Source organism: Macrobrachium nipponense, chromosome 36, assembly GCF_015104395.2.
Source record: "Macrobrachium nipponense isolate FS-2020 chromosome 36, ASM1510439v2, whole genome shotgun sequence".
Classification (NCBI taxonomy): domain Eukaryota; kingdom Metazoa; phylum Arthropoda; class Malacostraca; order Decapoda; family Palaemonidae; genus Macrobrachium; species Macrobrachium nipponense.
In genome coordinates, this window is record NC_087220.1 from 63395762 (window position 1) to 63423391 (window position 27630).

General features: G+C 35.2%; 2 protein-coding genes across 5 annotated transcripts in view; one reads left to right on the forward strand and one right to left on the reverse strand.

Annotated features, from left to right (window-relative positions):
- Window positions 1-1429: 1429 nt before the first annotated feature.
- On the reverse strand, window positions 1430-26413 carry LOC135203787 (ras-related protein Rab-11A-like). 2 transcript variants are annotated; one of them, XM_064233764.1, is made up of 6 exons: window positions 26115-26413; window positions 17713-17834; window positions 11176-11380; window positions 9714-9857; window positions 6826-7010; window positions 4032-4183 (listed from the first exon to the last, which is right to left on the reverse strand). In XM_064233764.1, exons 1-5 carry the CDS (start codon window positions 26152-26154, stop codon window positions 6871-6873), a joined length of 651 nt encoding a protein of 216 aa, XP_064089834.1. In that variant the 5' UTR covers window positions 26155-26413; the 3' UTR covers window positions 4032-4183; window positions 6826-6870. The 2 variants fall into 2 exon arrangements, with proteins under 2 accessions (XP_064089835.1, XP_064089834.1); XM_064233765.1 differs by lacking the exon at window positions 6826-7010 and having other exon boundaries at window positions 1430-4183; window positions 26115-26412.
- Window positions 26414-26568: 155 nt separating this feature from the next.
- Window positions 26569-27630, forward strand: part of LOC135203785 (NAD-dependent protein deacetylase Sirt6-like) — a 52833-nt gene continuing 51771 nt past the window's right edge. The window contains exons 1-2 of one of the 3 annotated variants that reach the window (XM_064233761.1): window positions 26569-26700; window positions 26860-26983. The gene's annotated coding sequence lies outside the window, so the exon portion shown is untranslated. Of the gene's footprint in view, window positions 26984-27630 lie in introns of all 3 variants that reach the window. The other 2 variants (XM_064233760.1, XM_064233759.1) reach the window with 2 other exon arrangements.

A 27630-nucleotide genomic window follows, 5' to 3' on the forward strand; every position in this document is an offset into this window, starting at 1 on the left:
ATTTGCACACTATTGCTAATTTGGTTACAATGTACTTACAAATAGTCCACTTAGGCCAATGATTGATTTCTTGATACTGTGGTGGTTATCATTATTGAAAATGATCTTATAAGCCTTAAAGGCCTTTAACTATGAAACAGAGCAGAACAGGGAACAAATGGTAATTCAGGCATAATGTGCACAGGCTAGAATGTGAAGCAATTTTCAGGGGTCTAGCTCCAAACAATTCCCTTTCAATTATTTCTGTAAAACCATAAATTTAGTCATTACAACTCCAAGGGGTTGCAAATAACTTGTTAACATCACAAATATAGTCTACATTTCTACTGGTACACTAATGTAGTAACCTTAACATAAATATTTATATTTTGTACTGTATTTAGTTTTCATTAATATGCTCGGCAAGGCTTGCACATATGTAATCTCAAGAGTTTTTCGACTACTGTTTTGATAGCGCCAAATGGCATCAAGCCCCTTTTGAAAAAAGCAGTATCTTAGCCTCCAAAGCAGAAATTATTTTATGCCAGACTAAACTCAATACATAAAAAAATTGTTTCACCATGATTTCACTTTGCAAAATGAACATTCAATGACTTTGAAAAGGGCTACGAAAATGAATAAAATTGTGAAAAATTCCCTTAGCCATTGCATGAAAGTACCTTCCACTGTGCCAGCACTTTGTGTACTGGGATGCCCCACAAACCTTACTAAAAGTATCTATATGTGTATGGGCCTGCAGAGGGCACACAGCTTGATTGAAACTTCACTTCACCTATGTCTGGCTTAATATTGATGTAGTAAACAATTTTTATACCATTATTCTAAGGCATAATCATAAGATCATTGCACTCGAGATTTGCAGACAATTTCTTTACCATACGGTACTGAGCGACCTGCATGGGAATTAGAGCATATACAAAGACCTACTATATGACAACTAAATTGTGGGAACAAGTTTAAAACATGCCAAAATCCCAAACTCAAACTTTTAACCAGCCAGGTTTAGCTTAAGACAAAAAGTTAGGGGGTGCTCTAACTTACACTAATCACGGGTAAATTGTCGCAGACTAAAAAGGAGGGGTGTTTTATGATAATAGTATTGCACAAAACATACTAAAATTTTGGAAAAATAATTACAGTTTACATGACCACTTAAATGACTACCTTACTCAACTTGATTCATAAAAACAATGACACTCAAGAAAATCTCATTGAGAATGTGGAATGAATCGGACATGCAATCATCTCAAGTGGTACTAGAATGAAACCTTCAATGGGAACAAGGGAAAAACACCTCAAATAGCTGCTAATCACTCAGGAGATAAAGATTAGAGTCTTTAAAAATACCTCACTAATAACTCAAGGAGCAATACAAGTAAAAACTATCTTAAAAATAGTGTAATCAAAGGTATGAAAAGAAAACTCTAGCTTGAAAGTTTTTAAATATTCAGCATTGTTTTTATTGCAAATAATGTGCTTCTTTACATTGCTTTACAAAATTTTCTATGCAAGCGTGAAATCAGGGCTATATGCTTGACATGTTTATCACAATATATGTGACAGTGCCAGTAACACGGCAAGTCCAGGTCATTCCCACAAGGCTCAATCTGTGTCACTCTCAAGAAATAGCTTTGAGTCTTGGTGAAATGCCAGATTGCCCCGTCACTTACACTATTCCATATGGTACAATTTAGATCTGAATAAACCATAAAAAAAAATATATAAAAAATTAAAAGCACATATACAACATAACAGATTACAATAATATTAACCCATAAGGAAAAAAAGTTACTAAAAGACAGAACTTGAAGAGGCATATGAAACTTCCTCTCATAAAAGCACCCCTTATACAAATACAACATACTGTATACTGTATTATTATCTACTTTCACCTTTTGAGAATGCTGTAAAACACTCCACAGCGTTAATGCAACTATCACCTCAGTCAAAAACCGATTCAGAATATAATAAAACAAACGAAGTGGTCCTCTCACCACTACGGATTGTCCCTTCGACAACACATGCAACGTGATCTGCCTCATCATGGAATAAATAAGATTATCATATGAGCAAGTTGATGATGTTTCTCTCAGCCTTCGAATGAAATGATGGTTATAGCAACGCCCGGAGATGAGTCAACCTAAAATTCGTCATTCTCTGGTCTGAAGTCACGTACACCATGATTTCGGTACCGTTTTCTACAGCAATGCACATGGCTAAGAAATTCACAAGAAATATCACACCATGAAGTTGGACTGTAAAACCGAAAAATTCAGCTTTGTCAGAAAAAGCAAAATTGAGTGTGATTATCACGGCCGTAAGCTCATTGAGACAGCAAACAATTGATAATCTGTCTACAAAAATAACGACGAATTACACTACAGATTCTGTTGGATAATTTTGTCCCAAAATGGCCGCTGACAGCAATCCCTTCCCATGTTACACATTCTTTGGAAACATAATTCATAGCTAAATTGATGTGAAGTTACTTAATGTTAAATGGATGGTGGATTTACTCTATGTATGCCTGGATGTTTTTCCACATTCACTGAGGCTCATCATAAAAAAAAAGAAAAAATAATGTCTAGTACACCAAACATTATACTCTAAACCTCTTGCAAAATCAACCAAGGTTTTCTAGAGTGCTATATAAAACCAAGCAATTGAAAATGGGGTAGAAGAAAAAACAATGAATCAATGGCAAGATACCATGATAGAAAAAATATACATTTGACAAACTAAATATTTGGCAAACATTCACAGACTTAAACAACGATTCCCAGCATCAGGAATTAATTTATCCCCCAAAGAAAATTTTTGATCCCAGTTCCTTAATTTCTAAACAATAGACTGCATACACATGACAGCAACACAACTCCATTTCACATTGCAAATCAAACTAAGTCTCCCACTGGTGTTCACCTGCCAAAAATAAAAAATGAAACTTAGGTACCAACAGGTTCTCATCTACCGTTAAATGGAAAAAACTACTAAGTTATCCCTTAAGCTAATATGCGGTGTATACTAACACCAATAAATCCTGCCTCACACTCACTGTAATGCAATTAATCACTACTGGGTATCACTGACAAGAAAATAAGGCAGCCAATACAGATCTTGGCCTGTTTACAGTGTCCATCAGCCAGCTTACTTGATATGAATGTGGGCCTTCAGGCCCCTCTGTAAATATGGATGACACCTGCTCTCACAGAGGTAAACAGAGCAGCCATGTTTCCCCTTCTGTTACAGATTGTTTAGTGAACTTGGGAAAGGGTATCTCTCTAACCGGAGGAGAACTAGCGATTGTTTTTTACCTCTGCTGAGAAGGCAGACGTCTAAGACGGCTAGAATGAAAGCAGGAGAGCTCTCTGCTTATCGTAGTTATGTGGGATGGGTGTGGTGAATAGTGCTTCCAGGTAATAGTAAACAATGTGACCAATGAGCAACTGAACTAAACTGTAATCATCACTGCATTCACATATGCTTCAAACATTTAAGTATCTTTGCAGCTGACACTCTAAATTGAGGTAATTTTCAAAAACAAACAAAAGGAATCCAGCATTCAGAATATATTTTGCAATGCACAATATACCAATACTCAACAACTTGTGGCAAAAACCCACTCCTACATTATTTTTTTAGTTAATTGACTTAAAAGTTCTTAGTTATTGTATATCACAAAGCTTCCACTTAAATACTCTCTCAAGTGTCAATGAACCAACTTACCATTGGCAGACAATGTATGATCAGAATGATGATGGTTTTACAAACCCTGGGAACTGCTTTTGAAAAGATTGGTGGAGAACAAGGAAAAACAGAGAATGCATTAAGGGTGAGCTAACAGTTATCTTTGTTTACAAATCAACCTTAAAACCCCTGCAACCAATCATTGTCTTCCACCAACACATGATGCAATGAGTGGACTTTTTTTGTGGAGATTATTAACAAAAGTATGCAAAGATATAGAAGAGGAAATGGTGACGGGCTTTGGACCAAATTGGAACGCTAGGGGCTTGGTGTGGAGAAACAGGGAGGGCCAGAAGAAGTGATTAGCGGGCACAACAGTTGTTGGAGGAAGGACCGCTGGGGGGCTCGGTGGGTTCGACACTGAACGAGGGTCCGCCAGTGGGTTCCATTGCTCCACTCTCGGGAAGCTGCTGCCTCGACACGATACGGTAGATTGCTGCGGAAGTAAATTCATTCACTGAATCTTTGTGTTCAAGAAATTCTGAGAATAAATGTATTAGTGAAATGAGCCGGTGGCCTCTAACCTAGTAGTGACACTATTATTCTAACCACGATGTAACCAAAACCCTTAAGGTATTCTTAGGTGTTGCAAATATATATAACTATAAGCCATACATCGCCTACATCCACACAGATGTACAGTCATTACTACAATTGCAATATTTAATAAACTACATTCCTTATATATTCTCTATAATATTCACCAGTGTTGCAAATGTGTGTGCGCGCAATACAGCATACAACCTAAACACATTAACACATCACAGTACCCATCTGCTACAATAAGTACCCTGTAGTCTCTTGCCTAAATCCCTTTGAAATATTACTGCACAATCTACACACCTGGATTATATATTATTCTATACTATATTATGAATGGAGCCTTCGTGGAACAGTCAACAGCAATCATTAAATGAATTTGTAACTGCAAGCAGTATTGTCAGATTAGAGGGTGTTTATTTATACTTAAAAAAAACACTAATTAATTTAGGCAGTTTTAATTTGCAATTGTTTCCTTATAACTGGTCACAATAGACCACAGCCTAATCATATAGTCAGAGCTCACTGTACTAAACAGTTATGTCACAAAAAGAGAGTTGACATTTTTAACAAGCTACTATATTAATTATTGGTGACCAATTCATTACTCTGAATAAGGAGAAGCAACAAACTATTTGTTTTCAAGAAAAACCACCGTTTCTCAAAAAGGTCCAGAACCCCTGTAGCCTTTGGTCAGATTTTGACCACAAAGAATGCTAAAGCAAGGTATGTTAATTCTTGCGATAGGTAGGCGATTTAAATAACATTCTCTCAAAAATATAATGCTAAATTACAGATTTTAGCTCTGAATTTTATTCTTAAGTCTGTTCCTGATAAAAAAATGAATAATCCCACATAAACAGGAACCAAAATCCTGTTTTTATGAAGCAGCCTGTTTGGTTTATAATATGCAAAATTACCTTCAATACTCACTCTCGCCCTATTATGCATTACATAATTTTCCATTTCATTTACCTAAACAAGGATTGCTCATATCTTCACGACCTATGACCATTTTTACTTCAAAACTATTTGCAAATAATCCAAGAACCAAGCACTTTTTAATCTGATGTCATAAAAAAACTCTAAAATAACACTACTAATATCTCCAAGATCAGTATTGTAATTTACCAATCATTTGTGAGCATATACTTCCCCTAAACATCACAACCAACTTTTAAATTTGTTAAATTTCATCCGTTCAGTGAATCGAGTACTACTGAAAACCTAATCTCTGTGAAATTTCTTAAAAGTCCTGTGGAGGAGAAATAAACAAAAATGAACATTACAAGTATTTCACACTACAAATAAAGCAACTCAACAGAAATGGAATTGTCGTCTTGACATGCAAATTAGCAGAACAACTTACATTACTGCAAAACTCAGTTTTCACATTCAATATCATTCGCTACAATAAAAGCATAATGCGAACAGGAATTCTCAATCTACAAGTATCATGCTTACTGTACCAATAATATGAGATCTTAACATGCACAACCAGAAAAATATTATATAAAAAACACAACATTCCTCATCAGAGTTTATTCTTGGTATATTTTGAAACTTAATGATCATTTTGATTACAGTGCAGTACAAGAGTAAAATTTTTTAAACCAGTAGTCTCAAGTTTACTTATTTACATATTAAAGAATTTAATACTCAATCATTATTACTCATTAGCAACAAGCAGCAAGATTTTAAGACTGCTACAGTTTAGCTACACATTTCAATTATTCCATTTAAAAACACTGCCATATAACATTCAGTTCAGTCGGGCCAACAAAAGTTTTAAATACAAGCTTATCAGAAGGACTAGGTTAGTCAATTTCAGAAATGATAAATAATTGGATTTAGCAATCAGGTTGATGATTTAAGCAACATTCACTTGTTTGTTGCATAAGTGAAGGTTGTGGAACTTTGCCCTGACCTCCACAAGCAGTCTACCAAGAATAAGAAACAGAAAATCACTAAAACATACATTTTGCCTCACCTACAAGCAAAGCATGACCCCACAAAAAATAGTCAGAACATCTCTGCAATTCCTTTCCTTACAGTTTATCATGCTTGATAATTTGTGACATGAAAAAAAATTTTGACTTTTGATACGAAAGGTGCACAGATCATGCGCATGGTTGCCCCAACAGACAGATCTTCTCCCCCTTCCATCGCAATCAGGTATTCATGCCGAGTCTTTAAGCTCGCCGATCAAAAGCAAAGGCGTACAGTTACTTTACATGGCAGGAAATGGGATCCCCAAAGAGCCTGCGACAAACTAAATTTCCTCCAGATTCAAAACGAGAGCCTTCCAAAGCACCCAAGGCATCAAGAGCGAACTGCAGCTTAAAGTAAGAAATGCTAAATTTGGAGTCAGGTTTAGCACATTCTCCTCTCGATAAAGGCTTTGAATATCTCATTGAATTACAGAATGCACAACCAAGCAGGTAATGAAATGTGAAATAAGGTGCTAAACAAATAGGGAAGAAAAGTGCAAATTTCTTTACTGGATGTAGAGGTATGTATCTTAGTACGGAATCTAACCCTGTGCCCAAATATTTTCCAGATGTGAGGGGGGGGTAACTCGCCCTACTGTTGGCAACATTGCTTGCGTACGCTCTCTGCATTAACAGTCGGTTCCACGTGAATAGCCTTTACATCGGCTGTTGGACTGTCATCGTGGTCGTGAGGATCACGAATTTGCTTCTGGGAGACAATCCTGTAAATTTCTAGCCAGCATGCAAAGAACAAAGAGGTGTTAGTTAACTGCAAAAAACTAAGTTAACACTAATCTGTTACACTTTTTTTTTCTTTTTTTAGTCTAATGATAGCATTCACAGCTGCAGATCACTCATACAATAAAGTACTGTATGACAAGGTATTAGTATTCTTCAAAATTAAAATGAAAATGTTTAAAAAAAGCAATAAAGTTGCATTATTCTGCATGCAGAATCTGCAACAAATCAAAACAATATTTCAAATTGTTAAAATCTCAAACTAGATGTAAAATCTTTATAGAAGATTGCCTAACATGCTTGAAAACTCGTAGAATCAGTGGCAACATAGCCCTCGTAAAAAATTACACAACAGCTAAATAAAATGAGAGACTATATGCTTCACAGAAGAAAAAAAAATCTTAAAACCATTACAAACTCTAAAATACAAGATTTTTTCCACATGCAAAAAAATTACAAGTAAAAAATAAATAAAAAATAATCTATTAACTTCTATGAAACCAAAATCAAAATGTAAAATAGCAATGCAAAGCGTTCTTCAAAGGCATAGTAACTTTTTTTTATTTGTTGAAAAAGAAACTCAAGAAGTTCTCTCCTATCCTCACAAAACATTTGTTAAATCATGTCTACAACTAGAAAATTCAACAGGGCAATGTGATGTGACCCCTTGTGTTAGCTAACATAATCCTGCTACTCCTACTAATAAACTATTGATGTCTATCATTCGGCAAGCTCTATACCAGCCAGCAAAATGTAAGCATCCCCGGGCATATTTTATTTAACGTACTTCCCAAACTAACACGCATGACAGTATCTATAGTAACATTTTGATCTTAGAACATACATTAGTTTTTATAAGCTATGAAATAGTCCACAATAAATGGTTAAGTGATAGTTACCTAGTTAGGATTATAAGAGGTACAAAGATACAATGCACAGGAACAAAATTTTGTTAACGGAATTATTTTGTTAGAAGTCACGCATGTTAGATGCACTGTCCGGCTCAATTTAGTAAAATGTTAATTTATCTGCCTAAAGCAGTTAGTGCTTATTTCACCCTGCTAGAATACAAAATACACAAGCACTTTCAATCTTTCAAAAGAATTGCACTTTAAATAAAGACTGAAAATGTCAAAATTACAGTCTCACATTTTGAGTTAGTTACATTTAATGGAGAGAAGCGTGAGTGTGTGTGTGTGTTCTGAATAGGTATAACCTATTACGTTTAAATTTAAAACACCTGTTCACCAGACACAAAACAGCAATGGCACACAAGTGTCAAAGACAACAACCTGATACGTTTATGTCCCATCTGACACCACAAAACCTGCTTTGACCCAAAAGAGTTAAAATTCGCATTTATCTTCAAAAACTCTGATAACATCCTAATGACGAGGTATGCTGTGTAAGATGTTAATAACTCTAAATCTAATTCTGTCTAATCACCAAGTAATATTTAATGAAAAGGTTATGGATAAAAATAAAACTTGTGGGCACAGAACAAATGAATATAACACCATGTATTATTTGTGTGCAGGTACCAGCTATGAAGTACTACATGACTTCAAGCATAAAACAGCTGAAATAAAGTAGGTTAAACGGACGAACAGCAACAATCTCAAAAGCAAATCATTGTAAGTTTCAAAAGGAAATGTTTCTGATTTTCTTCTTCAAAAGGACAACAAATGTGTTAAAAGACACAACAGAAACAACTTCCAAAAACAATTCAACCCAACAGAAGGGCAAAACTGTTTTGATAAATAAATGCTGCATATGAAAAAGTACTTTTGAAGAGCAACTCAAGCACTTAGGTGTGAATACTGTTGATCTCCTGATGTGAAATTACAATAGTAAAGTCTGGTTAAGAAAACAATGTAACATAGTCTAAGTTACAGTGAATAAATGAAAATTGTATGGCCACAAAAATTAAAATTTCCACCAAACTCAAGTACAACAATAATCTAACAATAAATTTAGAAATAAATAAATAAAAGCATATACTTGCAAGAACAAATTAAATACTTAGGATAAAAAATGCCATCACATACAAATATTAAGCAAAAACTTGAATAAAATTTAGATAACTAAGGAAACTTCCAGGACTCAGCAGAAATGAATGATGAATATGTATACAACAATCAGCTCCTGTCAATGTTAAAAAGTATAAACTATCACAATTTTCTTATACTACGAGTATGCCAAAAAAATATACATTATACGATGAGAAAAAATGACAAAAAGGAGGCAAACAAATACACCACTGTAGAAAATATAAGGTGATAAAAAATAGCAATTGGACACAGCACTCTCACTAAATGTCATGCTTTGTAAATTATGAACAATATACAGGATCTATAAAACTTAAAACTCAAGACACACTCTACAAAGGGTAGATAAAAGTTAGGACACTCAAGAATTCAACCACCCAATTAATATTACAACCTAAACATCAACACAAACAACCACTGTATCTAAATTCCAAATCCATAACAGGAGAAAATGACAACACTACTGGACAAGTACACCACACCACACATACACACGCACACACAAGACTGATCAATCAAACAGGTGACCTACTCAACTGCAAAACACTTTCAACAGCGTAGTACCAGGCAGTACCCAAAAACAAAACTAAAAATGGCGGAATCTTAATATAAAAATAAAAGACAGAAAAAACAACCAGGTATACAATACCTGTGAGAATGTTGTGGAAGGCAGTTTCAACATTGGTAGAATCTAATGCTGAAGTCTCAATAAACGAAAGTCCCTCCTTTTCGGCAAAGGCTTTAGCTTCTTCAGTTGGTACCGACCGCAGGTGACGCAAGTCAGATTTGTTACCTTTAAAATTCAAAATTTTTAAATGGTTATGAAGCATCAACCGGATACTAAACATTTTTAAAGCCCTATCATTTTTGGAGATACAGTGCACCAATAGTATAATTACCCTTAAAACTGTTTTAGAAACACTGAAGCAACAACTGAAGCTTGCAAACACACACATATTACTCCCAGGGCCACTTACAATCAATGACGACAACCATTAAAATCACAGACGACTAAGTGGAGTAAAAGGGAATACTGACTAGAGTAAGCCTTGGCTGGCGTACTTAGGACATATTTCTTGTTTTGTCTGAGCTACTATACTTTGTCTTGCCCTGTTCTTTTGCAGCATCCATCTAGTCAAAGGTACAATGCTTGCTGCTGCATCTTGGATTGTCTTTTCTTTCCTGATGTTTCTTATAGGAAAGATCCACAGAACAAGGTGACTATTGGGCAGGATTAAATTTTAGAAGGTCGTCAGCTAGATGAAAAGTGACCAGAGGGTAAAGGGTAAAAGCAAGCATGTGCGGCCAAGAATCTAACGAACATTTCAAAGAACTAAGTATACTACACTTTGAAGACAGTAGCCCAATGGGAAGTGAAATGAATTTTGGAGGCCCCATTAAGTTGGAGGCTGAATTTATACAGCAAAAGGTCACAACCTACAATTCCAGCTTTTCATTCGACATAACAATACTGTACTAAAACAAAATCACAGCTGCTAAAATACAGTAGGCTACTTGAATGAAATGAAAAGGCGTCTAATGTACATTGCAGCATTCAAATCAAGCTTTTGCTTCTAAACCACCAACACTACTATGATTAGAGATATCAAGCTAGTCACTATATATAATGTACACTACAACAGTAAAAAAAAAAAAAAAAATATTTGGATAAATAGTGTACTCTTACTTAAGGAAAAATAATGAGAATGTTGTGTGATTGGAACTTCAAAAGTTCTAGCGAAAACGCAATGCATTAATACCATAAAGCAATTCTTGTATTTTAATATTCACTTAACATTTTAATCTGTTTATTATTTAATTTATTTTTCCTTTCCTAATACTGATTTTATCTGTGTTTATTACTTTCTGTTACTTCTTTCAAATGAACACCATATTCTTTAAAAAGGGAAGCCTGAATTTCAAGTCAATGGTCCCTGAGGTCTTGTTATACATGAATAGGGTTTATCTTTTGACTAATAATAATAAATATAATATATAAATAACAACAATAATAAAGAATGAAAGTAGAGTGAAATAATAACAATAAAGAATGAAAGTAGTAATGAAATAATAACAATAATAAAGAATGAAAGTAGCAGTGACACACTCACCTACAAGCATGATGACAATATTTTGATCGGCATGGTCCCTAAGTTCTTTAAGCCACCGTTCTACATTTGTGTACGTTAGCAACTTTGCTATATCATACACTAGCAGTGCCCCAACTGCTCCCCTGTAGTAAGCTGAAGTGATGGCTCGATATCGCTCCTGTCCTGCTGTGTCCCAGATCTGGGCTTTTATGGTTTTACCATCCACCTGAAATCGAAATGTAACTTGTAATATAGACGATCTGTTTGTGGTGGTTGTTTTACAGTAACAGTTAATAGATAAACTGATTTGCAAGCACTTAAATATTTTTAAGACAAGTACATTAGTATAATATTTTGTACTACAAATACAGTAAACATTTAGGCTGGAACATTTCAACAAATGGTGACGGTAAACGTTTACCAACCTTAAATTATATATACATTAAAATCATATTTGATTTATCCATAAATACAAGTATGTACAGTAACTTGAAAACAAAGTAAGATTTTTAGCATAAAAGTCTTTGTTATGGTTCTTTGTCACCCAAATTCCATTAAAACATTCATAAATTCATAACTGTCTTTCATTAGCTGCTCGCAAAGGGTACATCTAAAAATGTAAGTGCTTAATAAGACTTCAAGAGTTATACTTTCAAAATTTTCTGTACATGGAAGTACCCTCACGAGTGAGGTATCTACAGAACATCAAGCTACCTGATGACCCTAATATAAACTAGAACTGTACAGTACAGAAATCATGGTTAAAAAGAACATTTGCTATACAGATAAAAGATTCTGGCCGACTTCCAATTGTTTTATGAGAAGCCAACATTAGACAAAGTTATCAATAAAAAGCTACCATAACCATGACCACAATTAAGTCACTTTCTGATAACATGAGAAAAATGAACCTGCTACAGTACAGTATTTCTGATAACAAACTCAAGTTTTCTTGTACGTATCAGTGAAAGGTACATCATCTTTTCTTTCACCTCAAAATGAATGATCCTTTACTGCACCAGATAGATACACAATCTGCCTCTTTAAAAAAAAAAAAATTACTCATACCTAGCTGGAATTTTTACTTTTCATACCATAATTAACAGGAACATTTCTCTTATTTTAAATACACTTTCATTACATTCTTTTTTACATTTTCAATTTAGATTCAAATGTCCATCTTCACAATTTAAACTCAAGAGTCAAATGTCCCACTTTACCCTTTAACTCTGTAGTTTCAATCTCTCACTGGACCCTTTTCAATTCAGTTTCGAACATCCCTCTTTACAGTTTAGAATTAGTTTCAATCAATCACGATTACTACTATAAATCTTTCATACTGAACTTCAAGGGAAACTCGAAAGTATAAAATGAAGCGTCACGAACCAATCAACACAAATCATCAGGCCAAACCACTTAATTAATATTCTTAATTCTCATAGAGCTGGGTTGAAGGGCTTGTTCTTTACAAGATATACATCATCCCTACACATATTACAAATTCAAACAGTAAAAGTGATGAAACTTGTCATGCAAAATACAGAGGAATAATATGTGTGAATTAACACTACAGGAGCTGACTTTTTGCTAAATATGATTTACACAAAAAAGCAACTCGGCTTAATTCATGACAACAAGAAATTTGGGTAACTGACATTCCAAAATTATCTTCATTCATAATGTAAAACAGCATTCCCTAACTTATGAATACTCAGCTCATTCGACCCATTATTTTCAAGAGGTTACACTTGATGGTCATCACACAAGTCTTTAATCATATTCTAAGTATCACTCATCCACTTAGAAATAAATGACCTGGTCTCCACCTGTCTAAGTGGGCAATTCATGTGAAGAGAGATCTACTTAAGCTAAAGAGTGATACATTGTTTTTGAAATTGTGCACCAAACTATTAGATGTAAAGTGGTCTCAATGCTTAAAACAGGTTGCATAAACGTCCTGAGATTCTAAAGGAGCCCTCAAAATAAACCTGGAATGTGTACACCTTCAAGTTTCAAAACCAGCTGAAGACCTGTGTGATCTTGCTCAAGGTGTTCATTTACATCCAGGTAGAAGACTGACATGCACGACACCGAACACTTGCAAATTTCCTTTTAAAACATACAACTTATCTGAAGACAATTCATTGTTCTTAACTACAGAAACCAACTGAAACTAATGTGATAAGTAAGTGTTTAACATCAAACAGATGTGCTAAAGGGCAGGAAAAAAATGGTGTGCAACCTTTTTATGTAACATTTGAATGATGAATCCTGCAATATAAACATGAATGCTTGAGGTAAGACTGAAAGACGTTGACAGGGCTAACAGGAATGTAACCTCCCTAAACACTTCAAAGAAAAACATGCTTCTTCAGCCAGTCATAAACATAAAGAATGATGAATGTGACATTTCTTCAAGGTTACCACCTACATTACCTCTGTTGCTCAAGACTTTATGAGTCTAGAAGTGAGACTCACACAGAGGAATTATCCCACCAATTAATGGAACAAACAAGCATCAGAACAGCATAGGTCACCTGTGCCATATGTAACAAGCATAAATTGTCAACTTCCTTAAAGCTACAGTACGGGAAGAAAGACTCCTCCTTTTCACCTCTTCCTTATGTTTGTTTGTTTTATTTGTATGGTGTTTTTACGTTGTAAGGAACCAGTGGTCATTCTAAACTACGTCAAGAGTGAACTTCCATCACCAGAAATACACATCTCTGACTCCTCAATGGAATGCTTGAGAATCGAACTCACGGCCATCGAGGTGGTAGTCCAAGAACAAACCAACCAAGCCACTGAGGCGCTTACCTCTTCCTTATGCATCAATGCTGCAATCAACAAGCCCACTGCATTGACTATTTAAAGCAGACAGCCCTGTCTTCCCTTGTATACTCAATTTCTAAAGGATTAACTTTTTCTTCACAATGAGTAACCAAATAAAGTGTGATGTCCACAGATGTCAATGAATGACTTGCCATGGTTGATTTCACCTACTATTAGACCAATAGAAAGTGCAACATTATCAACTAAGCAATGATCCACAGTTTACATATTTTATATTTCAACTTAATGTATATTAAATTCTAAAAAAGAGAGAGAGAGAGAGAGAGAGAGAGAGAGAGAGAGAGAGAGAGAGAGAGAGAGAGAGAGAGAGCATATCCACCTAATTCATAGAATACAAAATGTATCAGTCCAGTCCAGTGTCAATGACTAAGTGCATTTGTGGTGTACATTGGCTACCTCTTCAAATAGCTGAAGTTATTCAGGGTATGTGGGTATCAATTCAGACCCCTAATCTAGATAGGGTACAAGGAAGAATCCTATAAACATTCTTTTAAGCATTCATATAAAATAAGATTAACTATAAGTTGAAAGAAAAAGGAATTAACAAACATATAAATCTAAAAAGAATATAACTCCAATCTGATAAACTTCCCACAATTTCAGAATTTGTTAACTGATCATAACGAAATAACATTTTAAGATACTGGCACTCAAATAACTTTGTGGGCATTTCAGTGTTTTCAATGAGAAGAAAAAATAAATAAAAAAATGTTCTTTTACTTAGTACCTGACCTTCTATTGGAAATAGGTTCTTTTACACGGCTTTAACGCCTATTTTTATGGTGGCCTACTTTCCTGGCTTATGGCTCGTTTGCGCTCATGGGCGCTTACTTCCAGCAAACTGCCAGGCTTAATTTTCTCTTTACGATACGGGACAAGAGAGCGAGCTGGGAAGCTGTGATGACGCGCATCGTAACATACCTGCAAGGCCTAATTGCATTTCATTTGCTTTGCTGCTTTATAACTGGTAGTGCTGAACTACATGTGTGCATTTTGATGTTTGTAATGTTTTGATTTGACTTGCAGTTAGACGTATAAATTTGTCCATTAATAACTATTTGAAAAGAGTTGGTCAATGAATGATGTTAAGCAGTGGAGGGCCCATTGCCTTATTCTTTCTTGGTAATTAAAGCACATAAACTACAACCACTGTCATCAGTACCGAAATGTTGAAGTTACCATCAATTACCACAAAGATTCAAGTAAGTATTAATAATTCTTTGTCCAACCTGTATCAGCTATCCACTCTTATGAGTAAGTTTTTGTATTTTGCCCAAATATTCATCTTAAAGTACAATAAGATTCATATAATTATGTACATCCCTAGCAATTCAAAGCATTACATATCTTTGAACGTTAATATATATATATATATATATATATATATATATATATATATATATATATATATATATATATATATATATAATTCCGAGGTAGAGCGAATTAGATATTAAAGGACATTGTAGCTCGATATATATATATATATATATATATATATATATATATATATATATATATATATATATATATTATATATAATATATATATATATATATATATATATATATATATATACACACACACACAAAACACGCAATATCCTCTTCATTTTCATCCAGACTGATACAAAGTATTGCACAGTAAGAGACATGACATACCTTGTTTCTGGCTACAATATAGTAAAACCATAACTTGTATACGAGATAAATCAATAATCATAAAAGCTGAATCAATATTTAGTCAAATTTCAACATGTGACTTAAGAGAGAACTACAGCTAGTTGTCGACTTACAACCTATGCGAGTTATGACTGACTGACTTTACGATCACCCACAACTAAAACAACTAGGAAGCGACTTGAGCAAGAAAGAATGGTGTCCAGCTGAACATACGACAGTTTTTCCCCAGTTTCCGCCTCTCCACACACGCAGCCCCCTTTTCGTGCTGCTAATGACTACGTATTATTATGCATCGGCAACAAGGATATAACTCCTGTAATCTTATGCCATCAAACACAACCGTAGATAAAATTGAGAGAATAATTTTAATCAAAACTTCAGGTCTTGAAAGAACACGTATTAATGTTGTTTCCACGCTGATAAAAGATAAGTAACGTAAAGCTCGTACTATGATGAAATCAAGTGAAAATACTGAACGGAATCACGTAATATTTTTACACAATAAACATGCCCACAACACAATCTGTTAACGAAAAAAATAATTTAGTTCATGAGACGTATTAAATTCATATTTCGACTTAAAAAGACGTCGTATGATGACAAATTACCTTGTCTCATATAAGTGAAGTATCTAGATACTTTATACTAACTAGAAACAAGGCAATTTGCTCTGAAATGAGTAAAATACAGCGAAATAAAACGTAAACACTGCGAACTAAACTCGTATTTGCCATCAGCTGATTTTGAAACCAAAACATTGACCGCTTTGTTAGTATTTTTAATAATATGAGAATATACATACAATATTATTGGATACAATAATGTACAACTTTTTAAAGGATTCCGGAAAAGTTGCAGGTTCATTGCATTTTTAATTCATAAATACGTATAGTACGTAACCGTCTGCAGCCTGACATCGGAATATAGAATACATCCCTAGGTGGCGGCAGAACGATCTAATGGCTGCTGATTTAAAATCAAGCTGAACCACTGGAGTTTCCCGACCATAGAATGCCGGTTTTAAGATATTCAACTGTATTAATAAATTTCTAAATTATATTGTATATGTAGTATACAGTACGTATACTGTAGGCAAGGTTACTGTATTCGTTTATATACGATATATGTACTACCATGAAAACATCATCATTGTATACGCGAGGTGAACTTGTTAAATGTTATTCAATTTCTCTTTGCACTGAATTATCATAAGCCAATGTGCATTGAACCTAGAGAATTAGCCATATATGTATGAAGTAATGCTTTGTAGTGTAGGCTAGTATAATATTCTTACGGTAAATTAACATGGGCCGACTTACGTCCAAATCGATTTAAGACCTGCTGGTTGGAACCAATTGCGGTTGTAAGTCGACAACTACCTATACCAGATAACAGGACCCAAACACAGACTAGGTTTTGTTTGTTTGTTTGTTTGTATGGTATTTATACGTTGCATGGCACCAGTAGTTATTCAGCAATGGGACCAACGGCTTTACGTGACTTCCGAACCACGTCAAGAGTGAACTTCTATCACATCTCTAACACCTCAATGGAATGCCATACTGATCACGCCACTGAGGCGCTATACAGACTGGGTACTAAACTGTAGCCAAATACATAAGACTGGTAGTTGAATGCAGAACCAAACAAGACCAATATAACTCAATATAACTTCTGAGGATCTGTTGCAAGAAACACATGGGCATTGGTTTGCATCAGGTAGGGTTACATCTTGATGGCAATCTTAGTTATACCTCAGTCAGACCTAGAAAGAACAGACATTCAACAAGCAAGTTCAGCTAAACCTTGGCCATATACTGCAGTATAGAAAGACACATTTCAACACATTTCAAAGGGTACAAGAGCAACTACAGACGTAAAGAAACCCAAATATTCTAAACCTTTGAGAGACACTAGTACCAGGTGAAAATGCCTTTTTGATTAACTATTCAACTAACACTTTGAAGTAATCTAAACTTACAAATACCAAATAGAAGACAGAAAATGGGACATTGCAACATACCTCTATGCTTCTGGTGGCAAACTCAACACCAATCGTTGATTTCGATTCTAGGTTGAATTCATTTCTTGTGAAACGTGAGAGTAGGTTACTCTTGCCAACACCTGAATCTCCAATTAGCACAACTGAAAAAGAAAAATACAAGCTGTGACTGGAGTACATAAACATATAATGCCTGTGCTTATAATGTAGTACCTTACACCATATTTTCAAAGGTATATACCTGTTTATTTAACTTCCTCCCATTATGTTGGTTTATATTGTTTAAGTAGCCTCTTAGCGACTGGCAGCCAGTTGTACCTGGATCCTACAATCAGCTGTTACTAATGTCAATCATTTATAACCATAGTTTTCTAGGAACTCAAGACTGACAACTTATTTCTTTGCAATTATGAGCCCAACTAACCCTCATTGTTCTTTGGCATTTAGCAGACTTATATTTCCCCATCATTCACGCAATATCAAATTATTATATGCAATTTTTATGAAGTTTTTAACCAATTATGTGATGCACATTCAGAGCTTTGCTCAATTAGCAAGTATTCAAGTAATCCCTTGATCATCAAAGGCATCCTTCAAGGTTTACATAAACTGCAGTTAATTCCCAAAACTCACTGAAGTAAACGTCAACGGGATTTGCAGTGCCCTTAAACAAGTCATAAATCAGTCGGTGCCAAGGCTTTTCAAAGTTCCTATCAGCAGTGCTGTTGTTACTTTTCTTCACAAATTGAAAATATATCACAATAATTACATTTCTTGAAAAATTAATCTACTCACTAACACCACACCAAGCAAGCTACTAGACATTATTTTCAATATGATTAGGACATCACCTACAGTGATTAAACTTGAGGCGCCACTGAAATAAAATGACTTGATTGTATAAACATTGTATGCTAAAAACTCACCTCAACAGCTCTGTAAGCCACTAACGCTAACAGAATGTTTCAATAATGGTAATCTCTGGACTATGTCAAAATCCTCTCCCTTATCACTCACTTCCAGTGTAAATGATTACCAACTTACAGGTCTGCATAATATACCATTCAACACCACTCAATTACACTTGCCAATTTAAAAACATTTCTCAGGATAAATATCAATTCAATATAGTTCACATACAAGACAACCACTGTAACTTACAAATACCTGCAAAATATGTACCGATTAAATATAAAAACCAACCTTTCAGACTTACATACTTCTGACCAGTCAACACCAGAGGGAGAGAAATTATGACATATCTCCCTTTACTTTCCCTTTAAATTCCTGGCTAGGTTCCTGAATTCCAATCAGCAGATATGTAGTAGGTTTCCCACAGACTGTGTCAAAACCTACCGAGGGCAGAATTAAAGCTAATATTTCATTCCCAAGAGAGGAATTAAAGTTAATATCTCATTCCCTTCTGACTAGTCAAACTAGAAGGTACTAAGTGTGTTATTTCTCATTTTTTGCTTTGCTCTTTTGCCTCATAGCAGCTGAACTTTAATTTTACTTTGCATACACTTTTTGTTACCTTGTTATTCTAGCTTAAATTCCTTGAGACTGCACTACAGGAGAAAAGGAATGGGTCAGTGGCCAGGTATATTATTGCACAGTATTTGATAAAATATACGACTGTAGTAGATCACACCTAATACGTAATGATGAAATTTTTGAATCTAGAATTTGGAAAGGCAGGCTTCATGACCTCTCAAAAGGTCCTTCCATAGAATTGCTGAAACTTATAGTCAGACAATTTTCCCTAATCTCCCCATGATGCTGAATTTGTGATAATCACACCTGTAAAATATGACATTCAACCAAGAACCCTACTGTTTGGTGTAAGATCTGAACCATAACTTAAGTAGTAAATGAGTATTATCTGCTTAACACAAATTTTATTTTGCTTTGAAGTAAGCATCAAGGGCAAATCCCACTGTCAATGGTGGACTGGATAAAGATGCGAGGCAAGTACCATCATCTGACTCACCAGGCTAATCCTCTCCTTGAGTGAGGCTATCCCATGACAATACTATTTTATTCATGGGAGGGATTAGCAAGGCCACTGAGGGACAGACAGAGAGAATGCTCCTTTTACATACTTAAGCAACCAACATTAAACTGATACCGGTTCATAGACTGTACTTGCATGACAGACAAGGCTATTTGAGAGAAATATTGAACATTCAAACAGTGAAGTAACATTCGCTACAAGACAATTGTGTTGGAAATGACACAGTTTGCCTGAAAAGAACCCTCTCTAACTGACCTGTGGGGACACCACACTGTCTAGTATACCTCTTAGATGTTACATTAGATACAATTTTTCCTGCAACGATGTGCAAACCTCCATATGATGACAGTAACTGTGCATGCCTCCATATGACGACAGTAGTAGTTTGTCTAACTTTTTGGATCTTTGTCTAACCTTTTGGATCATGTCTCAACAACTACTGTACTGTAAGTTATACAAAACACAGGATTTTCTCAAAAATTAAGACTGCCTTTACAAAGTTATTATTATTATAAAAGTAGTTTAACCAGACAACTGAGCTGATTTTCAGCTCTCCTGGGGCTGGCCCGAAGGATTAGATAAAATGCCAGGTCTAGCCCTTAGGCCAAGAACTGGGACCAAATTGGTCATTCAGGATAAATAAAAATACTGTACCTAGAACACACACATACATAATAAATAAATTTACTCATGTTCCCTTACATACATACTAAAACGGTGTATTAAAATTCAGAATTAGTTTTAACTTTTTGAAATTTTATTTTAAAATTCACTAAAAACACTAATGTTTTATATTTTATCAATTAAATTGCAGTTCCTCAGAAAAGTGTACACCAAACAAATGCCAGTGGTGATGTAATGCAATAACTGAAAAAAAAAAAAAAAAAAAAAAAAAAAAAAAAAAAAAAAAAAGCAAATATTTGGGATTCTAAATCAAGACTACAACTCCTCTTGTTACTCAACTCAATTATTCTGAAGATAAGCCTCTTTTAGCTAAACCAGTGGTTCCCAAAATAGGGGGCTCGCACCACTAGGGGGGAGTGAGGAGGATACAAGGGAGGCGTGAAGTCATCTGCTCAAAAATATTTGTTTAATTAGAATAATAAAATCATTCAAAGAACAAATATCTGCCATTACATACATGCAAAGTATAATTATAGCAGTCACTCCAACCCGTTTTCTATTAGAAAAATGTCTCTGGAACGAACTATTATTTGTTTGAGTGGCTTTCATTATTAAAATTCAATACAAACAGAAATTTGTTTTCCTGAACAATGCTAAGAAATAAATGCAAGAATCAGTTCACACGAACAAAAGAGGGAGTGGGGGGGGGGTGTGTGTGTGTGTGTGTGTGTGTGTGGTGTGGACTACTGGAAGAAGCAAAAAGGGGCTGTCGGGTAAGATAGTTTAGGAACCACTGAGCTAAACTATGTACTGCGATACAACAAATACCAGCTCAGCCAGTACTGGAGTCACTCTTTAATATTTAATACTTTATGTACAGTGTTTAGATATTATATTTACTTTAACTTGCTATATATTGGTATTCTTGAACACTTTATCAATGCTGGATAAATAATAACTAAGCATGTTGCTCCCATTCTCGCTTATCCAAAATGGGTTTATTGACATTCTATCCCACAGAAGTTTGTTATGCAGATGAAAGGTCTTCTAGGCTTTGCCATGAATCGCAAATGACAATTACTGTACTCTACTCTTATGTTCAGAAACATGGCTACTGACATTTATTACTTTGAATGTAAACATTCAGACATATTGTATTGTATAGCTACACAACAAAATCTATAACAGTCTCCCCTATAAACATTCGCCAAGAAATGTTTGCTAGGAAAACACAGCATCCATGGATAAATTTATGTGGTTTCTGGTTATTACTGGTATGAAGAACCAAGACAGGTTAGTAATATATGCTAGAAGAAAACCGCCTCTCATCAAAGTTTTGTAACCACATGCCCCAGATCTGTTTAACATGCAAATGAAAAGTCAACATTCTCTTGCATCAATGCCTAGTGTGTTCAATTTAATAACACACGAGGTAAAAATACTGAATCTAGTATACAGTACAATGTTCGTATATGATAAACTAATAACAGTAAGCTATACATATTCTTGATATTTGTAATTACAAATTTCAGTATTGAAAAAAAAGCACTTTTAAATTACGTACTTGTGGAAAAAAACAGGTGGATAAATATGTTCATTACAAAATATTGTACAACGGTAAAATTGTCTTTTTTTTTAAGAATACAAAAAAAGAGTTTCTTCTATGTTGAAATGCAAAATCTACAACAGAAAAATGTAAATCACATTCAAACTTTTTCTTTTATTATATCTCAGCCTTACACACACTATTTTCTCCTTCCAAGGACACATTCCTATCAGTAGGGTAATCTTGTTCCTTTTTGGGCATATACGACATCAACAGAACAGTCAGGCAGAAAAATTAGATGTACTACTGGATAGCATTATGCAGAGCTAGTACTCTCTACCTGACCAAAGAAAGTGTCAAATCATCCCCATGAGAAATCGTACTCATGATACGTAACCTGCCCACTCTTTTCTTCTGATTTCTCAGCCAAAGATGGGTCTCTTCTCTTTTCTACTTTTTTCTCTTAAAAAAAGATCCCTCCTTTTAAACCTAGAAAGACGCAAGCTACATTAAGTACCCAATACTTTTTCAAAGTTTTGATAGGATAGCCATGCAGAGCTTTGCCTCAAATTTCAGCTTTAAATACAGAGCTCTCAAATCTTTGCTTTGAATACATATAACCAACAAAAAACACTGCCTACCACCCTCAACATTTTATTCGCTAGAAAATGCAGTGTGATTTCTAATGGAGACAAGCAACAAATGAAATGCAAATACATATACTCAAAAGTAACTTCAGCAGGGCATATGGAGTTGACAGATATCAGATATCAAGGTGAGAAAAAACTAATTCTGTGACACAAAATATGAAAATTGCAAAACATAATACTTGTGACCTCCCACAATTATTTAATGCAAAACCATTACATGAAAGTACAGGGTTAGCTAATGATAGTCTAAACAAAACATGAATACCCACCCTCCCTCTAAAACAATGAAAAATAGGCTTTGGTTAATCACATGCCAAGATTCATCCACTGACTTCACCTGAATAATCTTGAACTGAATGGGACTGTACCCATGAACAACTAGTTAAAAAACTGATAAAAACTATTGAAGGTGAACTACAGCAAACTGAAAACATGTACCATAATGAATATGGTTGGAAGGATGAGGAACTTTAGAGTAAAATACAACCTAATTTATTCTATGTTGTACATGTTGAACCATAAAGATGAGCAAATCAGGAGAAATACATGACCCTATGGTATTAAAAAAAACTGCTGCATCACACTAGAATGAATTATGCAGAATAAACATAAGTGACGTGACTTCCCTGACAGATTACGGTCAAAGATGTAACCTAAATACTTTCCTTCATAATATGCTGGGAACTCTATCTCAGCTTACCTTAGGATATTTATGTCTAGGTCTAAGCTAAGACTAGGTCTAAGCTAAGAAAGTAAGTAAAATTCTTACCAAATTATAACAAAGTTTCTTTGCCTAATCTCATTCCATGCACCGAATAAATTAACTTTATAAAATAGAAGGACATCAAAGTTTAAAACTAGAACTTAGGCTAGACATAGGTACTTCACTGTGGAAGTGACAGTACATCTAGTAAAGGCCAAAGGCTTAAGTTGAGGTGGCCCTTAGTTAATTTTGCTTTTCTGCGTTACTTTTTGAGTAGTATAGGTCTGAATTAATATTTGAAGAATCACTGTTCGGTCATGAAAACCACTTGATACCAGTATCCCAATAGGCTATCTGAAGGTCAGATGTTAGTTAAAATTCTAATAAATAAATTAATACACAAACTTTAGCTAGCCTATAGTAACAAATATACATAAACATGCCTAGCATCACAATTACTCACATTGCAACAAGAAGTCAGAGACACTGATGACCTATATGTAAAGTAATTATAATGTTTTGGCTACAGCATACAGTATACCAATTTCTTCCCAGCACAAAATGCCACAGCGTCAGTGGTTAAATGAGTCAATTTTAATATTTTCCACTTGGACAATGTGGGGCAGCATGTTGTTTTTTGCCTTATTTTTTGGGTATTGTATAGCAAAAGGTTTAGGGTTGTTTTCAAGATCAGTTTGATGTGAACATCATCTTGTCAGCTCTTAATTACCTGCTTTACTGCTAAACTGCTGTGTCAGCGCACCTTTTGAGATTTCTGCCACCTGTTGTTTTTCATGAACTCTCTTAATCCATGTCATATAATAATTCCTTAAAAATTTCATGAATTCTCAAGTTGATGTACCAACATTTTTAGACTCCTCCCAGTATTCACAAGCTGACATAATTCGGCAATCCATCACCACCTAAAACTCCTTCATGTTTAGCCTTGGTCCTTGGGTCAGGTACTGGCACAAGTGGTGCATTAACTTAAGAGTCTCAAGGAAGCTACATACACACTTATATTTCTAGCGTGGTGTGGACTTAATGGTGAAACAGCCTTCTACCTTCAAAGCCTGGGGTATGGAATATGTTAACTGTATGTAATGGTGCAGGGGTTCGAGTTCAGAGGATGGTTGAATCCTTGCTTTTCACTTTGTATCTTAGGGCAATCTAAAGGGCCACATACAGGGCCTGCTGCGTTCTTTGTGGCTTAGTGATATTTTGTCCCCAGACCACAAAAAAACCCAGCACCCTGTATTTCACATCACTATGTTTGGCAAGTACGACTCGGCACCCTAGGTTAGATTAGGATGTGTCATGTAATACAGAATCAACTGGAAGCATTGGCACCCAAGGTTAGGTCAGGATTTGTCATGTAATACAAAATCGACTGGAAATGGACACAATAATCTAACCTACTGCATTACATTCTGTCCTTCTAGTGGTCTTCACCCTTAACTATTGTGAATTGTAAAATGTGTGACTAGCAGATGACAACATACAAGATTTAATGCAGAGAAAATTACTGAAAAAAAGCAACAAACCTACATACTAATTTACAATTTCCATATGCAGACCACCAATATCAGAGAGTATACATTTATGACAGAAATCAGACAAAACATGTTAAGAGATTTTGTTTTAGTAACACCCCTGGTCCATTTTATATTCTCCTGATTTGGTTGTAACCAAACCATTAATTACAAGACTTGCTCGCCAAACCTTATAAAGCAACTGCCCTCCTAAAATGTGCCAAAATGCGGCAGACCGAACCAGCATAGCCTACATACCTTATTAGGCTAACTAGGGTACCTACCCAACACTTGTCCACCAAATATTTCGCAACTATCCTATCATAGCCTATAATTTAGCCTTGGCAACATTTCTGATAACTACCTAGCCTAGTACTTAGGCTATTCATCTCATTTACTAAAATACAACATGGAAATGTACTTTAGGTATCTTCTGCATAACAGAGCCCCGGCCCGATCAAGTTTGACTTTTTATACGCTAACCTGGGGTCACCACTATTTTTATTTGTGGATTTGATTTACCTTAGGTCAGGATAAGAGCATAAAACTAACGTTGCATAGGTAGGTACTCACAAATGTTCGATTGGCCCAACTTCCTACAGACTATCATACTTTTCTGTCCATCTCGCCTTGGTATACTGAAAATACGTTGTCTGAATGTTGTATTAGTGTAAACGGCTAAGAAGCTAGCCTAATGTATAAAAATACAGAGAAATGGAGCCCTTCCATTTCTACAATATGCAAACCATCACAATGTTAGGGGTTGTGTGTATTTCTCAAGTCTAGCATTAAAATATAAATAATTTATGCTTTAAACTCGCCTAACCTTAAACTGCTGTATATCTAAGGTAATTAAATACTAAATTAGTATATGCATACTCTATTAGCTTAGACGTTTGACCTGGACTTGGCCTAGGACCTAAAATCCAAATTTAAGAGATTTTTTTAATACAATAATTTTATCAAGATATCAGAGTGAATTAAATGACCCCATTTAGCCAGGGATACTAACCGGGTGACCGTAATTAAACAATAACGAGCTGGCTCAAATAACACGAAATCTACTCTTAGTTTGCGAGTCGATTGACTTCTAAAATATCGATGAAAATTAATATTTGTCTAAATTAATATCAATGCGACGAATTTACTAGTAATTAAGCGGGTAAGCCGCCTGACTGTTCCTCTGTAAATTACGCTATGCAAGATTCCTGCATGACGTGTCCGATCAGCTGATTTGTGTCATCTAATGGCGAGTGGGTGGATATACCTCACTTCAACCACGAAATTGAGGGCCAAGGACCCGGAACAACCTTAAATTAACCTTATTTTAGGATGACGAAGAGGACTCACTAACCTTTGAATAAATAATCATATTCATCGTCCCTGTTCCCCATTTTTCACAGGCGAAAAAGACGGAAAGTAAACAAAAATTTTTCGGCTCCGGAAATGAAACGGCCACTAATGTTAAAAGGGGGGTTTTATCACAAATTTTCTGTCACCATAAACTTATTGGAGGTTTGGTAAATCATTAACTACTCTTTCCCCCGCGACCAGTGCCAAGATGTCCGAAATGCAACCGGATAAGAGCGGAGATGTTCTTCACAATCAACTAAGATGGCGAACCGTTACGCCTCTGTGCGCAGCTCAATAGGATACGGGTTTGCGCAGACTGACAATAAACACGACCCGTGGGATCCGAATTGGAATCCGATCCCCCATCGCCGGCCTCGTCCGCACGTGGGGGATTCGATCGTTGTTTTGGTGCGGCTTCATAAACGATCGAAGTGCGATTTTCTCAAAATATTTCGTTGATGAGTTAAATGCTGACTAATATCCGGCTCACATGTTGTAATAGTTTGATAAAATAATCTCGTGACGGTGAATAAATGGGTTTTCGTTAAAGTGGGCCAATTAAAGACATTTCTTCGAGGATTTCAAATGTGCGCAATACTATTTACCGCCGTGACAAGCGGGTGACATTTGGGCCACGGGTAAAATGAATAATGTCAGATGACAGTTATTTCAGTTGAAGAATTCTACATAACATCAACGTAACAAAATACACTGTGGATGAATTACTTGACGATTTTATTTTCCAGATGCAGGAGCAAGAGCCATAGGGCGTATACGAGTTGCCAAAACCACCAGGATGTCACTTGAGAACTTAGTAATTACTCTCAATGACTTTTGGCTGTGTTGGTGCCAGCGCACATCAGAAGGCAAGTAAGTTAAAATGATGTTGCTTTATTTTCCATTGACATGATTCATTAACTGTTTCATTCACTTATACTTAGTATTTATTTTGCTCTCATATATCAGCGATTTGAGTGAGTGTCTTATTTGTATGAGCAATATTAATAAATGTATTATCGTTATATGACAACTGTTCATTTTTTTCACAAACCAGAGGACGTCAAAATTTGGTCAGGATTGACTTTAATACGTATATTTTAAAATAAGTTTTTGGTGTTAAAAATGAATATAGTATAAGTAACACATTCGCATTCATTTTGTTTGCGCTCTACGAAACGATATGACACGAACGAAATGATAACAACAATAGACGGATGCTTGTGTAGTAACCCCCCCAAAAAAAAAAAAAATCATAAAATGGTCGTAATGGTTAGCGCTACGAAACCGTCTCGTGCCATCATTGTTTCACCAGCCCAGCAGTAGATAGTATCATAGTAATGCAACGGATTTTCCTGTTATCTCTCTCTCTCTCAACCAGATGTTTCCAGAGGATGTTCGATTTTATTCATGTGATGAAACTAGTGAATTTATGGTCACTTTGATATTGATATCCTGGATCCAATAGAGCTTTGCTCAAGTCTCCTTTGTTATATAATATATATATATATATATATATA